This window comes from Bufo bufo, chromosome 10 (genome assembly GCF_905171765.1).
Source record: "Bufo bufo chromosome 10, aBufBuf1.1, whole genome shotgun sequence".
In the NCBI taxonomy this organism is placed as follows: Eukaryota; Metazoa; Chordata; class Amphibia; order Anura; family Bufonidae; genus Bufo; species Bufo bufo.
Genome location: NC_053398.1, coordinates 34,308,606 through 34,326,144, shown reverse-complemented (window position 1 = coordinate 34,326,144; position 17,539 = coordinate 34,308,606). Strand labels below are relative to the sequence as shown.

Here is a 17,539-nt window from a genome sequence, read left to right as displayed (position 1 = left end):
AGGTGCTGGGTTTCAATAGGGCCCCAACAAGCCATTTTGCCTTTGCTAAAGCATTTGGATACAGGACTAATGAACTGCCTGTTTGCCCCGGGTGAAGTAAAGCCTAGCTATGACTTTCCTATCGTTGCTACCCTCAATTCTATACTGATAATGGTTAGCCTGATCCCATTGTAAATGGTATAAATGCAGCTTTACATACGACATACAATAAGCCTGTACGTTATTCAAGTTCTAGGTTGAGTTAATTACAGTATCTTCTAGTAAAATTATACTTTCTTAGATCAAGCTGCTCCTCCAGACGCCTCCGCCATGTGTAAATGTCGATAAGAATATCTCCACTGCGTAAGTGAAAGCAAAATGGTCCATAGGATGGTTTCTGGGAGACAAAGTGCGATTAGCAGAAGATATCACGTACGTGGAGGCAGAGGCCTACGTACCAACACTTGAATCCAAAAATCACAGGACATTGAAGCTTCTGTCCGGAAAACACCCCCAAAACGGACCAGGAATTCCCATTTCAATGCAAATTAGCAATAACCCGCAACCCTTTGAGGTGCCATTCATGGGACAGTCCCGTGATCATTGGGACCGTTGGCAAGTATACAGGTGAAGTCGTGGACCCACAGAGAACAACCCTGTCCAGGGTTATCAACTGGCAAACTATAGCCAGGTTAGGAAATCAAAAGGGAAAAAAAATGTCCAAAAAGAAATAAAAAAAATGAAGAGTACATTGAGAAGAAGAGGAGCCCACACAGCGTGGTGTAGGTCTCCAATTCAAGAGAAGCCCTTGTAACATTTCTGGAGGACATTCCAGCAGCAACTGAAGTAATGTAAAGTACACATATGTTCCGCAGACCTTGCAACATAAAAACGCCTAAAAACAAATAAAAAATAATAAAAAATAACCGGCAGAAGACTATGGAGAGAGAGCTGTCTGCAGTTGCTTAAAAGCATTAGCTTCAAAGTTAGTTCTGTCAGGACCGTTGTGGTTGTAATATATTGATTTTAAAACTGGAAACGGGTCAGGGAGTCTTCAGGTTTTTTTTCTCGTTTTTTTTAGGTTTGTTTTTTATTCCATCTCATCTTCAGACTTGGAGGCTTTATTTCTTTCCTTTGTTGCAGTTGTTTGTGGAGTTGTTGAATAAGCCCATCATTTCCAGCATGGCTTGTCTGATGTGTTGTCCAAAGCGGTGAGAGTCCTGAAATGAAAGAATCATACGGAATTTTAATTAGAGGGGTTCTGCAGTTTTTTTTTTTATTGATCATCAGCATCTGATCGGCGGGGGTCTGCCGATCATATGCCAATCAGCTGTTTGATAAGGCAGCGGCGCTGGCAGTATTGCCGCGGCCTTCTCGCTGTTTACCGCAGGCCCAGTGACGTCACGACTAGTATCACTGGCCTGGGGACGTAGCTAAGCTCCATTCAAGTGAACAGAGCTTAGCCCCACCCAGGGCAGTGATACTAGCCGTGACGTCACTGGGCCTGTGGTAAACCGCGAGAAGGCCGTGGCGCTACTGCCAGGTGTCGGACCCCCGGCGATCAGATGCTGATGATCTATCCAGAGGATAGATCATCAGTTTAAAAAAACTGCAGAACCCCTTTAACATGCCATCGGATCATGTATTAATTTGCAGCGCATTTGCCTACGATCTAGTGCAGTTAGTTATGGCTAAGGTGAAGTTACATAGATTGAAAAAAATGTCACAAATCCATCAATTTGTTTAATCTTTCTCAGATCAATTAATTAAATTTAATTATTTACTGTAAATTAATTATAACCCTCAGTGCCATTTGCTAATAGATAAACATAGCCCTTTTTTTACATGCTGCCATTACTACCTCTTGGGGTCGGGCATTCAATAGTCCGACTACTCTAACTGTAAAGAATCCTTTCCTGTATTGCCGGACAACATTACCTTTCCGCCACATGTAATCATTGTCCCCTGGTCCTTTGTAACGTCCTTGGAATGTATAAATCCTTTTGCCAGTTCCTCGTATTGACCACATGTATTTATACACGTTAATGAGATCTCCTCCCCCGCCCCTTTGCACAGAACAACAGAGTAGCAGATTGGAAGGAAGCGCTCCTTCCCGACAACCTGCTGCTTGCTGCTCTTACCTGTAGCAATCTCCTCCAGAGTGCTTGCAAACGATTTTTGTCTACGCACAAACTATCGGATTGCCCAATGAATGAGCATTTAGCTTGTTCATTAGGTAATCGGCAGTACATTTACACCGCCAGATAATCGCTAATGAGCATTCTTACTCTCGGCCCGTGTAAAGGGCCCTAAAGGTGTCTTTTTTTCCAAGCTGAACAAGCCCAATTTTTTTATCCTCTCATTATAACAGAGATATTGTATGCCATTAAAGGGGTTATCCCACGAAAACTGTAGACTATTTCTAATCCACCGTTTGCCATCTGCGTCCGTGATCCATGGTTCCAGTCCGTCCAAAAAAATATAACCTGTCCTATTGTTTTCGCGGAAAACGGTTCGCGGACCCATTTAAGTCAATGGGACCGCTAAAAAACGCGGAGGCACACAAGATTGTCGTCCGCGTCCGTTTTTTTCCTATCATTTGCATGGCAAACCTGTCTTAGACTTTTTTGTTACTTTCCTTTATGTCTGGTGGTCCTCCAAAAATAAAGGAAGGCGCACGGAAACAAAAACGGAAACGGATCACGGAACCCCGTTTTGCGGACCGATAAAAACAACTGTCGTGTGCATGAGGCCTTAATGTGTATGTAGTCATATGATTACTATGGTCTAGGTGTATTTTGCATTCATCCACGTTCTCGCTGCCAGTTTATCTAGGGCTTTATGTAATATTTGACAATCAAGCTGGGTTTTAAGTATCCTACACAATTTTCTATTATCAGCAAAAACTGAGACTTTACTCTCAAGTCGACAAGATCATTGATCAAGACCCATTTTAAGTATGTACCATTTACAACGACTCTTTGTTTTCTGTCTCGTAACTGATTCTTTACCTACATGCATATATTGTCCCATAGTCCCCACATTTAAGGTAGATGCCAAATTTGGACCTGATAGATGCAAAAAAACTCACTTGTGCCATTGGAGAACCTTCAGGAAGAAAGTCCAAACACTAAAATTTATTATTTTAACTTTTTCATCCTAGGACTTCAACAGTCAGCCATCCTGACATGAAATTTGTATTACCCATAGAACACCAATTCAGGACTATCGCTACTAAGAACCTGTTGTGCTGTTCCTCTGTTACTCCTCCTGCAAATGCATGAATAAGCTGACAAGTGGGTGTAGCCATCTCTCGTCATGGGGAGTGGGGGACACTATCCAGTGTCACACTGTGTAGAGGCGCAACCCATTGACAAGGAGAATAGTAACACCCAGTTATAAATGTAATTATATATTTCCAATAGCAACAGCACAGTTCCACAGAAATATACTCCAAAATTGGCATTTCATTGGGAATACAATTATTTACTAACACAGACATATCAGGAGAGCGAAGGGTCCTCTTTTAACTGGTTCTCTCTGACCCACGTTCTCCTTTTGATCTTCCACATTGTGCTGGAAATGGACGCAGGTCCTGTTCCTGCTCCTCTTAATTTTCTGGTCCTGGCTTGACATGTCGGAAATGGCTCAGTCAATCGCTGGATGAGGTGGATGATTGCAACGGCAGCGATTGGCTGAGCGCGTCCTTCCTGACATTTCCAATATGTTGAGCCGGGACTAGGAAGTGAGAAGCAGCAGGGATCAGACCGGCATTGGAACAGTAGCTGCGGGGGATCGGTGAGGCATGGTATGGTTTATTTTTTCATTTTTAACTCTTTGTGGCTGAAATTAAAAAATTCACTACAAGCTGATTTGTCGAATAAATTAACTGCGATATAAATAAATAAATAAAATACAATCATCAAAATAGACATTTCCATACATTTGTCTTGGGAGACTCTCCGTATAACAGAACATTATTTCCAAGCATTTTGCTGAGGTACATGCTTGATAGGGATATGTGTGATGCGGTTGAAGGCCAAGAGAAAAGACCGGAGAAAAACAATTAAAAACTATAGGGGATTCTGCCTTATTATAATTAATCCCATGACGCTCTACTCTGGACTAAAATAATTGCTACAAATTAGATGTCGGTATAATCAGCTATTTATATGGACAACAGGTGCCAGCAGCTATTTACAGCATCCATCAACAATTCCAGCTTTAAATACTATAAAAGCTAAACGTTTTTGATACACAGGTGCCAGGGAAAATACGCATATGATAGTCTAGGAACATACGGTATCAAACAAGAACCAGAAGAGCATGCCTACACAAAGTAAAGAAATGAGGACATCATTTAGGATGGATCTCAAGTTCGGGGCTTCCTTCCATTCACCAGATCTGAGAGTTTCTCCAAAAAGGTTTTTCTGCCCTGAAGAACTTTGTATGACCATGCGTTGGAATGGAGCCATCAACACAAATATTAACAAGAAGTCAAGTGCTCTTCTGGATCCCACAAAGTAGGAGATGCAAAGGTGTCCACAGCATGACCAAGATATGTAGTATAGAAAAGGACACAAGAAAGATGCCCATCCCCGAAATGAGATCCATTGTCAAAAACTGACCATTGTGGAAAATATTTCTTCCCGAGAGGAGCTTCACCTTTACATTATTTGTGACAAGCACCATGCAAAATTAAGGTAGCCCTAGAGTAGAAGATCTTTCGAAGACCAGGGAGGTTGCATTGTGACTAGATCAAAACTGAAGGACATGAACCCAATTGAAGGACAGGAACCCATCTCATGTTTGAAAATCGAAGAATAGCAAGTAATAGGAATCTTCAAACTAAAAATATTGTACTTACTGTTTCCGGGCTAGAAAATTTGCTTGATATGTGGAAATTGATCAGATTTTCACCAACAATGATATAGGAAACACCGTATCCATCATTGGCAACCTAAAAATGCAGAAATCTGTATATTATGCTTGTGTCTAATGTTCATTAGTTCATTTTTCATTTAGCGGTGCCACAAGTATTGGAGGCGTCATTGGGGTCTAGCCAGGAAGAAAGATTTCTATAAAATCTACACATACACCTAAAACACTGGAGAAACAGGATTACCACCTTAGGGAATATTTTGTTAATACATGTAATGAATTGTTGAATATTGCTCATTGATACTTACAGGTCCAAAGCCACCACCACTTGAGACATTTTCGGGATACTTCTCCAGTTGGAAAAGGTGAACCTGTTGCTGAGGTGTTTGACTTGTAGACAGTCTCCATGGTTCTGACAGAACCTAAAGAATTCAATTGTACCTCCATTACTTCTCTAGAACACTATATATATAACAATTGTCACTACTATTAATTCAGTATGAAAAATGTTATTCAGTTTATGTTCTGCCTACTGACCCTGTACAGATGCAGCACCACAGAACAGGATTACTGTAATATTATGTTGTTAAGGAAAATGTTCTGATTTAATGTATTTGTATAAGACTTGAGGGAGCAGTGCCCAGGAGAATAAACATTCATATTTACACCACCTCTGACAAAAGTGCTCCACACAAAGTATGTTTATGTTCCACTTTTCCTGGCTCTTACCTAGCACCGTGAGCAGTTTTGCATGGTCAATACTGCTGACAGACTCCCTTTAGTTTAGTCAGTGAGACAACCTCTTTAAAATTATTACCGATGAGAAATATTAAGAAACACTCAGATCGTACACCAGATGACAGTCTTATCTTACTTCTTTAAGGAAAGGTGAGTCCACTGCCAGGTACTTGGACACAACATAAAGACAGAAGAGGTGACGATCTATTCCAGACCCGGTCATGGCCAGACGGTACATCTGCTGATGTTTCTCTGCTGCTGCCTTGAAAAACTTCACTCTTGAGTCATTCTGTAAATAACAAGAATTGTCAAAGTTTTTTTTTTTTTTATCAGGTTCTTGGACATAAAGTAGACTTGGCAAGACATAATCATAGTCATGCCGGGACTTTCCTAAGCATGGTCATAAAACAAATGTGACCATAACTAAGAGTAAAACTGAAACCATTTTTTTTTTTAAAGGCCAATGAATAAGACATCCTATTTTTGGCCGGTTTCACCCCACTGAAATCAATAGGACTGCTTATTTTTTTCTTTTTCTTTTACACAGGAGTGCACCAGTCTACTAAAATGGGTAAACTAGTGAAAAAAAGGTCCTGTAGGTGTTAAAATACAAAAAAAATTACTCACCTCATCCACTTGCATACCCAGGAACAGTTGCTCCTCCTTTGATGCAGAAGGACTGGCGACCTGCACTGGGAGTGCATGGTGACATCATCGCTCTTGGAGCGCAGCTCCTCAACAACTGTCCCCGAGTGTGCAAGTGGATAAGTTGTTTTTTTTGTTGGGGGGGGGGCACTATTAGTACTGGGGGAATTTGTTATGCCGAGGGCCACTAATGGGTGCATTAATAGTACTGGGAGTCACTAATGGGGGAATTTGTTATACTGAGGGGGCATTAATAATCCTGGGGGGCACTCTTTATACTGGGGGTCACTACGGGGGCCATTATTCATACTGAGGGGCACTATAGGGGCGAGGTCAATAAAATAAAGTTAATGAAATTAATCCGTCTTTAATGGCAGTTTTTATTGGATGCAAAACAGCCATTAAAAATAGACAGGCGGCCAGAAAATGGATGCACACATGGATGCAAAATGGCCATGAAAAACTCACAGCGTTTCCGTTTTAATGGCTGTTTTTACACTGTTGTGTGAATGTAAGCTAAGAGGATGGTCTTTCTTTAGATCCAGAAACAGGTCCACTCTGGTATTGCAACTCCATTCACTTGAATGTGACTGTGCATCAATACCACGCAAAACCAGTAGACCAAAGTAATAAAAATCAGGCCCTTTTTTTTCTAACCTTGGACAAGCCCTCAAAACCCCAATGGAATGAAGTTAAACATAACATATATATATATATAAAAAAAAATATAATAACGCATGTACGTAACAGCTAATAAACAAATGTTATCTGAACTTGGAAAACGCTTGGTAGCACTCACATTTTCTTTGGGATTTGACATGGCCAAAACGAATTCACTGGACTCAATGGTACATGAGCGGACTGTCTCAGTTCTGCCTTCTCTGAACAGCCTTGTCATGGAGGCCTCATATGTCAGACAGAACTTGCCTTTATCCTAAAGTAAGCAATAGATGAAGCATTAGTTCCATAGATGAAGAAGACGACACGTGTTGGTTTCTAGTAGCTGGTACATTAATTCAGTCCATAAAATACGCCATGTGAGACAGTCTGAATGTAAGCAGAAGTACAACTTACTCTGAAGTGTGCCAGTTGAAGAGCCAGCTGAACAAAGGCATCAGGGCTTGTTCTAGTTTTCTTGATGAGACCTTTGCCAAAGTTTTCGAAAGGGAATGAATGAAAGTCAACATCATCTGCGAGGGCATTGGCAACAGTCAAGGAACTCTCAATCACATTTTGGCACTGAAAAAGTAAGCACGAGGAAAGTGTGAGCCAAGGGATAGTAATATGAAATACAAACAGGTTTTCCAAAAGTACAGTATAAAAAAAAAGTTTAAAGGAGTTATCTTTTTGCACAAATGTGTTTCCTTCACCTCCATAATGATGAAATTGTTTACTTGCAATAATCAAATACATATTAGGACAACGCCAGAGTCCCTACATCTTTTTATGGCCTATGGAGTCCATAGAGGAGGTCTCTTGCTGTGTGCCCCTCTCTATGTGCCAGAGTGGAGAGCAGCTCACAATCAGATGAGACAACACTTTCCCCTCACAAAACAGTGGCTTGCCTAAGGTACTGAATGCTGGATCTGTGGCCGTCCATTAGGAGACTACCTCTTTAACTTGTTTAGCAGAAAATGGTTATTTTGACTGGGCCAAAAAGTTAAAAGGTCAATACACCTTTTTGGTCTATCCAAGCAAGTGCACAGGTAATATGAATAGAACTAAAGAATTTTCTAAAATCTCATTAGATAATTTTGAATCCAAATGTTAGATTCCACAGAGAGGCCTCCATCTCAACCTAAATCAAACAGCCAAGAGTGTCTCCCTTCTGCTCTCAAATACCCATAGCATCTGTGCTTTACATGGATAGACCATTATATTGAATGCAATGCTTCACTTCGCCTGTGGAGGCACTGCAGGGAAATTAACACTTATTGCTGGGTTCCTTTGCTGACTACAGTTGATCACTACAGGTCCCAGCTCAACCTCAGCTGTTGGGGATTTCTAACAAAAAAAGATTTCATTTATTTCATTGCATCTCATGCATCACTGAGGTTTTACTAAAAGACATGACGCATTCCAAAATTGTAAAGAACTTTGTTTTGTTTTTTGGAAAAAAACCTGGTCAATACTGTAATTTGTTCTCGGAGATAGCAGTCATTCTACATGAGCTCAAGAAATGACTGTTTAATCTCTATAAGCCTCATTTTTGCTAAACTCCTAGAACATTCAGTTCTATAAGAGGTAAAGAGAAGAAAGAGATGTAGGGTCTAGGTTATCAAACTGTTGAGCATATATACTCTGGTCCACACCAGGTCTTTATGAAGTGCTGTCCTCATATTGTGCTCAGAACAGGCCACCATCTTCAAAATTATGGAGGTCCAACTCTCAACAGTCATGCTAATCAGCTGTTTTAAGAGGACACAATGCTAGTTTGAGTGCACCGGCTTATTCATTGTTTTTATCATGTTGTCTACTTATTATTGATGCAGGGTGTTGTGGTAGGAGCACTGGTAGACAGCATGAGTTTGGTGATCCCTTTAAACAGTTGATCAGTTGGCATGTTAATAGTGCCCAAGGATATGCCATCAACGTCCCGATCTCGAAAAATCCTTTTACTGGGTGCATTTGGCTTAGGCCAGGGATGCTCAACCTGTGGCCCTCCAGCTGTTGTAAAACTACAACTCCCACCATGCCCTTCTGTAGGCTGAATGCTGTAGGCTGTCCGGGAATGATGGGAGTTGTAGTTTTGCAACAGCTGGAGGGCCGCAGGTTGAGCATGCCTGGCTTAGGCCATTGATAAAAACTCGTATTGGGGAATTTGGAAACAGAGAAATTTGGAGAGCAGATGTTCCCCTGGTAACTTTGCTAATTTTCATTCTCTGTGATGGTGTAATGAAAGTCATATTTGGAGATCCAATGTATCTGTAATCTCTTACCTCTTCTGGGATGTCCCACTGCAGTCTGCTTGGAGGAGGAATGCTAGGATGGACATCCCCCCTACAATGACCATCTTCGTTATAGCCAAGGTCCAATTTATCAGTTGCCATGACATACTGCAAACGATAAAATCCAAGATTAGAAAGAAATTAAGGAAAGTATAAAACAAACTAATTTGAAAGTTAAAAGTCTAAAGTAAGCTTGCCTATGATCAAACTGTTCCAAGTATGGTATTTTATTGAACGATAGAATGTAAAATTGAATTGACACAAAGCAATCGGGACCAACTTAAAGCAGTCCTCTGCTTTCAAGAAATTCACATTATCTGGGGAACGAACACTTGCCTTTTCATCTTTTTAGCTCCAGATCTGCCAATTCCTAACCTCATCTTCTGTCATCCAAGCTGGCTGTACTACTTCTCCTTCCACGTGATTCTCACTCGGCATTTTGTAGTCCAAGACACTTCCTGCTGCCCTTGGATTGGCCAGCAGTGCTCATGTGAACAGTGCTGGCCAATCCAAGAGCAGGGCTGGACAAGCAGGAAGTGTCTTGGACTACCAAATGCACAGTGGGCATAGGTGCGGCAATACTGGAAGATGGAAGAGGAGCTTAGGAAGTGGCAGATCTGCATCTGAAAAGATGAAGAGGAGGGTAAATGTTCTGTCCATTCCTCAGTTAATGTGAATTTTTCTTTCCTCTGAGAAAAAGGGGGGTGGAGTCGCTTAAATATTTAGCAAGGGCATACAATCCTTAAGGACAGTTGATGCGAGATCCCATCCTTAATAGTCTCATCCTCACTTCTACTGGGTGGCAAGAACCTATCTGTGGCCTGGTGAATTATTGGTAAGGTACCGACAATTTACAGAGATGGTTGAATCAATATACCAGGTTTGAGATTTTATAGAGGCCGTGCAGAGCAAAGATATTGACGACCTATCCTCAAGATAGGTCATCAATATTTTAAATCAGTGGGGTCCGAATCCCATCTCTCTGTGGTGGTGGCACAGTGACTTAAACGGGACGATCAGTTATAATTACTGCACTGCCACTAGAAAGGAGACGACGGGCGGATAGTTTTGAAGCAGAGGCAGCACTAGAAAGAATGCTGTTACCTCTTAAAGAGCAAATCGGCTGGGAGTGCCAGAAGTTGGAACCCCGCCAATCGGATATTGATGACTTATCCCGAGATAGGCCATCAATATCTTTGCACTGTACAATTCAAGCAGATCACAAGGATTCACACTATAACATCAGTGGACAATATCATTTTTTACTATCCTGGACTATGATATCTACAACAAATTATAATTTTTGGATTTTGTCTTGATTACAATGCTAACGAAAAAGAACAACTTACTTCCCACAGATGACCGACAATTGGGGCATCGGCCCAGGAATGCTCACAGTTCATACCCATCTTGCCATTCTTGAAGACAATGAAACTCATTGATTTGTCAAACCACCTAGAACAGATCACACAGTGCCATTAACAAATGGTCCCCATTCAATAAAGCACTGGAAAACCTATTGACCTATTACCACTTACTAAGAAGAAATGGCCCAGACTGTAATCATAAGGTTCATCATAGCAATTAACGGAAAAGTAATTAAATGAAGGTATGTTTTATTCATTATTCTACTTAAGAAAGGGGTTGTCTGAGATTTTCATATTGGTGGTCTATCCTTAGCAGGGCCGCTGATAGGCCAGTACAGCTGGCCCAGTTGTACCGGGGCGGGGGGGGATCTATATGGATGACGTCATGACGGCACTGTTATAGGGAGGGCGGGGGATCCGTGGATGGCACTGTTATGGGGGGGGGGGGTCTGTCATGTGGATGACACTTATGGGGGGGGCCGGGGGGTCTGTGGATGACACTTATGGGGGGGATCTGTGGATGGCACCATTATGGAGGGGGATCTGTGGATGACACTGTTATGGGGGGGATCTGTGGATGACACTGTTATGGGGGGATCTGTGGATGACTGTTATGGGGGGGATCTGTGGATGGCACTGTTATGGAGGGTATCTGTGAATGGCACTGTTATGGAGGGGTATCTGTGGATGACACATAGCATAAGATGCTATATACGGTATGTGTCATCCACAGATCCCCCTCTATAACAGTGCCATCCACAGATCCCCCCATAACAGTGCCATCCACAGATCCCCCCATAACAGTGCCATCCACAGATCCCCTCCATAACAGTGCCATCCACAGATCCTCTCCATAACAGTGCCATCCACAGATCCCCTCCATAACAGTGCCATCCACAGATCCCCTCCATAACAGTGCCATCCACAGATCCCCTCCATGACAGTGCCATCCACAGATCCCCTCCATAACAGTGCCATCCACAGATCCCCTCCATAACAGTGCCATCCACAGATCCCCTCCATAAAAGTGCCATTCACAGATCCCCTCCATAACAGTGCCATTCACAGATCCCCTCCATAACAGCGCCATTCACAGACGACCCCCCAGCGCCATAAATATCACTTGTAGACAAATCTGCATGTTGTTTCAAGGCGGCGTCTGGGGAGGGGCCAAGGGCGGGGCCAGGGGTGTGGCTGAAGGAGGGATCAGGGGGTGGAGCTGAAGGGGGCCCCGTCATGTATGCTGTACGGGGCCCCATGATTTCTATCAGCGGCCCTGATCCTTAGGGTAGGTCATCAATATCAGGTCAATGAGAGTCCAACTCCCAGCACCTCCACTGATCAGCTGTTTTAAGGGGCTGCCCTATGGCCTGTTCATAGGCCAGTGACGTCATGTTCATCAGTCACGTGACTTAGGTGCAGCTCAGTCCCGTTCAAGTGAATGAGGCTGAGCTGCGATACCAAGCACAACCACTATACAATGTACGGCGCCGTGCTTGGTAAGCTGTGAGGAGGACACAGCACTCACTGGAGCACCGATGACTCCTCAAACAGCTGATCGGCGGGGGTGCTGGGAGTTGGAACCCGGCCGGATCTGAAATTGATCACCTATCCTGAGAATAGATCATCAATATCAAAAGCCTGGAAAACCACTTTAAAATATGAAAGGAAAATATTTGAAAGAGCTTCTCCAGTTTGATCCTATAAAGCTGGTGATACACATTAGATGTTTGTCGGCCAAACTGACCAATTTTGACAGGACTGACCGATCATTCAACGTGTATGAGGCTTCCTGACTCTGCCAACTGCGGATGTCAGGGGACTATATAAGGTTTAGTTAACCCCAGGGGCGTAGCTAAAGGCTCATGGACCCTGGTGCGAGAGTTTAGCTTGGTCCCCCTTCCCTCAGTGCTTTGTGGCCAGGAGCAGGGGAGCACATAGCCTTCATGCTGCCTGAGGCAAAAATTGAAACACCTGCCCCCCCCTCCCATGTCAAATTCTTGACCTAACCCCTTCCCTCCAGCCAGAGGTGTAACTTGACCAGCATGCACTTTCTATAATACCAGTGTATATTTATGTGGCCCAAGGGTCTTTGGGCCCCCTCAGGCTCCTGGGCCCGGTAGGTACTGCTACCTCTGCACCGCCTATAGCGACGCCTCTGGTTAACCCAATTCCAACTGCCCTATATTTTTGTTCTTGGGGAGATAAAGTTACAGCCCATTAAGTATGGCAGCAGATTCCTCCCCATCCAACTCCAGAGAACTCATGCTTGCATGGTAGAGCTGAGCAGATGTGTATCTGGGGGGATAGGGAGTGATAGCTGTCGTCCAAATGAGCATTTGGCTAACAGCTACATCATCTGTATGGCTGGCCATAGACACAGGACACTTTTTTAGTGGCGGCAAAATTTAAGCATTGTATGGCTTCCAATTAAATAAACAGGCCATTGCCAATGAACGCAAGTGGTCAACCAGAAAGGAGCACTGTACAAGACTTTCCACTTCATCAATCACAATAGTATGCTGAGTGGTGGACATGGCCTAATACAACATCTAGAACAGTAGTTCAATACACCTAACAAACTTTGAGTTTCTTTAAGCCAAACTTCGCTGGTAGCTATTGGCACAAGTTGGAATTGGCATTAATACCAGATTCCTTAGGCCCCTTTAAGACTAGCGAGTTCCATGCATTGAACTCGCAGCGTGAGTATGCGGCAGCTCCCTTCTTGACCTCACAGCACTGACGGGGTCGCATAGCATTATATTGATTAATGATGCTATGTAACCTTTACAGTTCTGGAAAGTACTGGATATGACTAACAGCATTATGTCAGTGTTATCCAATACATTCCAAACCTCTAAGGGTTACATAGCATCATAAATCAATATAATGCTATGCAACCCCGTCAGTGCTGGAAGGTCAGGACGGGAGCTGCCGCATACTCACGCTGCAAGTCCAGAGTATGGAACTTGCTAGTCTGAAAGGGGCCTTAATGTTGTCTAGAAAACGAGTATAACAATGAACAGGTAAAGGTGAGATGGGATTCCCAACATAAAGTTGATGAGAGTGTCAAAGACACATTAAAATACCTGTCAAAGCATTTTCCATGTAGGAGAGACTTGGCATATTTGTCGAGGGAGGTCACTGGGTCTTCCTTGTTGTATCCTTGCTCGGTGTCATCTAGAGTTACAAAGAAAGCAGCTTTCTCAACAGCGTCCAAGCTTTGCTTGTTCTTTCCATTTCCGAAGTAATCTTTACGAGCCTTGGCCCATGGGACCCTGTGTGACACCAAGCATTTAAAGAGTCAATCTTAAGACAGAGCAACCTGCACAGACCAAATCAAGACTACAATTCACTGCTGTTTAAGAAGGATCTATCAGACCTCCTGACTTGTCCGCTTTAGAAAATACTTGTATTCCCTGTGAAATCATTCTGGATCATGTTTTATAGAACTCTGCTTTGTGGTATTCCTCTGTTATTCCACTGGGAATAGTAACTGCTTGCATCCACCATGTAATAACAATCTGAAGCATCTGATCTTATGACTATGATTTGCCATGTCTTTATTAATCCTGCTAGAATTTTGGAATTACTAGCAATTTGCAATGAAGGTCCAGATGGGTGTTACCAGTTGGGGGTGTGTCCCTGCACAGTCTCACACTATCCAATCAGTAGTGCAGTAGCTGAGGAAGTGTGAGAAGCTTACATGTGCTCACTCCCTATGTTACTAGGCTTAGTTTTTATAGAATTATCTCTGGGGGAAAAAAAAGTAATTGCCACCCAAAAGTACTTCAGAAAGGGACTGAGAAAGGAGAGAACCAAAAAGGTCCAGAATCTGCATGGCTGAGCATGGGATTCAGTCAGTAAGGTATTTTCTGTTTAAGGCTGACAGACTTTACTTTAGTGAGAGGAACACTGCTAATGCATCCTTCACACTTGGACACAATCTGGCCCACCATATCTTAATCCTGTACCCCTGAGTTTGGAGTTACAGCCAGCACTGCAAGAATAATATTGCCAGCCTTAGATTCTGCAGAGGGAGACTTTGGGAAGATGTGGAGGAAGGAAAACTACAATACCCATCCTGGCCTATATCTATACATTGCTATCTGGGAAGATTGCACTGTCAATTGTATGGAACTGTGTTTTGTTACCGTTGGGTGTACTACAACTCCCATTCTGCATTATTGTGAAGTGAGATCTCTATTTTCTACAACTGGTCTGGTTCCTGACTCCAGCCCCTTTCGCTGTTCATTGCACCTTCACCCATAAAAAAGGTTAACATGAAGAAGAGCACCCAACTATCATTAGGCAGGAGCCCCAATGTCAGGGTGCGTCCCGAGAGAAGAAAAGGTGTGCCCTCCTGTCACTGTGCAACCCTAGGGAGCTACGGTGTGAGTATTGCCACTGTGATCATTAATTGCAGCCAGAGCCACTACCATTCTCATCCACCGCTCCTCCCAGGCAGCGGCACATGCCTTACTGTCACTTGGACAGCACAGGCGCTTGAACAGGAAAAATTGTCCAATACCTGTCTCCTGCGGTGAGTGCGGCCAGTGTTTCCTCTCCAGGCTGAGGTCCAGACTTGTCATCAATGATTCGTTGCATCTGTTGTTCAATCTCTCTCGGCTTCAATAACCTTCCATCATGATACAGCCACACTTTGAAGTAACGACCCTTATGGTAGACAACAATATGTTTGGTGTCCTTCACGTGCTGAATGGTGTCTGCAATGGTCAGAAGTTTACAATGAAGACATATTCATGTAAGTCAACCTCCACTCAACTCACATCCCCTACTGTAGATCACTGCGGTGAAAGACCCTACGGACTACCTCAAAATGGCGGAGGATACATTGATAGGATAAAGCAGTAAGAACCTCATTTATGTTCTTTTAGTTACTTCTTAATTTATGGTCTATGTATTTGGCCGAAAGGACAAATGAAAAAAAAAAAAAAAAAAAAAAGGGAACCTGTCACCTCCAAAAACCATCCCAAGCTGCCAGCAGTACCTGACAGTAGTCAGCAGCGTGTTTCCAACGATAATTTTCTTCCTGAAGGCCGATGCGGCTAAAGCTCAGGAAACGTTCTTTTATCCCCTGCCGGCACGCTTGAAGTCAAGGGGGCAGCGGCCTCCTTGCTTCAAGTCAAAATAACCGCGCCCCCTTCCCTGCCCCTTCACTGTGACTGACATCTGGCAATTTGGCTGGCTTTGCCGAACTCTCTGCATAAGCGCTGTCAAGGGGGGGGAAGCGGGTGTGGTTATCTTGACTTCCCCCTTGACTTCAAGCAGGACTAGAGAAGCGCGCCGACGGGGGATAAAATAATACTTTCTGAGCTTTAGCCGCATTGGCCTTCAGGAAGAAAGTTATCGTCGGAAACACGCTGCTGGCTACTGTCAGGTACTGCTGGCAGCTTGGGGTGGTTTTTGGAGGTGACAGGTTCCCTTTAAGACGATTTTCTGGTGTGTAGGCACTTTCGACAGAGATATGCATATGGAGGTTTACTGGGAAGCTATAATTCAGGCACCAGATTTTCTGGTTGAGCTATCAGAGCATAATTATTTATTCAGTTTCCAATATACAGAGGGCTTACTTTTGTGGTCTACTTTTAGCAGAGGTGGACTTAACATATGTCAACCTCTGCTGGTAAAAGGACCCATTCCTACCTTAAAAACACGATAGTATCATCCCTACTGTCTATATAATCTATTTTCTGCAAGTTATCACAAAAGTTAGCTAATTTCTGTAAAATTTTGATCCAGTCTCTATGATAGCCTGATAGAAAGTATGGTGCCCGTATGCTGCTCTTGAATGAGGACCCTCAACAGTCTGTGTCCACATCCCTGTTAAATAACACATACAGGGGGGGCATCAACCCTAAGAAAACCTGTCAAAACCTGCTGGGCTTGGAGGGGCAGTTAACGTAGCAAAAATATGCACCAAATCTTGCATGTGGGCATTACAAAACTGGTGTAGCAGACTTGATAAATGTACCCCCAAATGTCTTCGACTACTTCCAATACAAATACAAAGTAATACTATCATGGGATAAATCCTTGACAGTGTAACTGTCATTTTTTTATATTTTTTTTTGTAATGCTGACCATTTTTGTAATATACTTTGATTACTAAAATCGTACATTTCTGTTAGAAAAATAGCTCTAAAGTGGCCCATTTTGAGCCTTAGCAACGCTCCTCTGTCTTCTGTTTACATAACTCAACACTGACCATGTTATGTAAACAGAAGACATAGGAGCATTGCTAAGGCTCAAAATGGGCCACTTTAGAGCTATTTTTCTAATAGAAATGTACGATTTCAGTAATTAAAGTATATTACAAAAATGGTCAGCATTACAAAAAAAAATATTAAAAAAATGACAGTTACACTGTCAAGGATTTATCCCGTGATAGTATTACTTTGTATTGGAAGTAGTCGAAGACATTTGGGGTAAATTTATCAAGTCTGCTACACCAAGTCAAGTCTGCTAAATTGTCTGTATCACTGCTCCTATACATTACAAATAATACAAATAATGACAGTTACAATTTATGCAAGAAACAACAACTGCAAACCCCACACCATGGTTTAAAGAGCAGGTAGCAATTAATTTACACAGACAGACCATGTTGCTGTTCAGTCAACTAAAAAAGACAATGTACGAAAAAGAGCAAAGACTGTTAGTGCACATGCAAGGAGAAGCAGGTAAGAGGTTATTGGCATGAAGAAACTAGAATGTCTAGATAAGCGGAAAAAAATAGGTAACAATTCAGAGGCAAAAGCATTCGGTGGCATCTACAATATGACCTTAGTTATTTATTCTCTGTAATGATATTGTAAACCTGCATTCAGAGTGAACCATTTACAAACAGGACCTTGGTGGCGGTGGTGGCGGCAGCGGTTTGTTCATCATTTCAAACCTTAAACCTTATGACCAAGCCATGAGGTCTGATTATATTCACTTCCATGTTCAACCCATTTT

At 42.7% G+C, this 17,539-nt stretch overlaps 1 protein-coding gene across 2 annotated transcripts in view; it reads right to left on the bottom strand.

The window, feature by feature from the left end:
• Positions 1 to 1,016: 1,016 nt before the first annotated feature.
• CPT1A (carnitine palmitoyltransferase 1A) overlaps positions 1,017 to 17,539 on the bottom strand; it is a 57,688-nt gene continuing 41,165 nt past the window's right edge. For both annotated transcript variants that reach the window (XM_040409541.1, XM_040409542.1), the window contains exons 10-19: positions 15,090 to 15,285; positions 13,648 to 13,836; positions 10,541 to 10,646; positions 9,183 to 9,299; positions 7,318 to 7,482; positions 7,043 to 7,177; positions 5,735 to 5,887; positions 5,169 to 5,282; positions 4,847 to 4,939; positions 1,017 to 1,199 (exon numbers count right to left, since the gene is read on the bottom strand). In XM_040409541.1, coding sequence (XP_040265475.1) covers positions 1,101 to 1,199; positions 4,847 to 4,939; positions 5,169 to 5,282; positions 5,735 to 5,887; positions 7,043 to 7,177; positions 7,318 to 7,482; positions 9,183 to 9,299; positions 10,541 to 10,646; positions 13,648 to 13,836; positions 15,090 to 15,285 — 1,367 coding nt within the window. In that variant the 3' untranslated portion in view covers positions 1,017 to 1,100. The remainder of the gene's footprint in view (positions 1,200 to 4,846; positions 4,940 to 5,168; positions 5,283 to 5,734; positions 5,888 to 7,042; positions 7,178 to 7,317; positions 7,483 to 9,182; positions 9,300 to 10,540; positions 10,647 to 13,647; positions 13,837 to 15,089; positions 15,286 to 17,539) is intronic.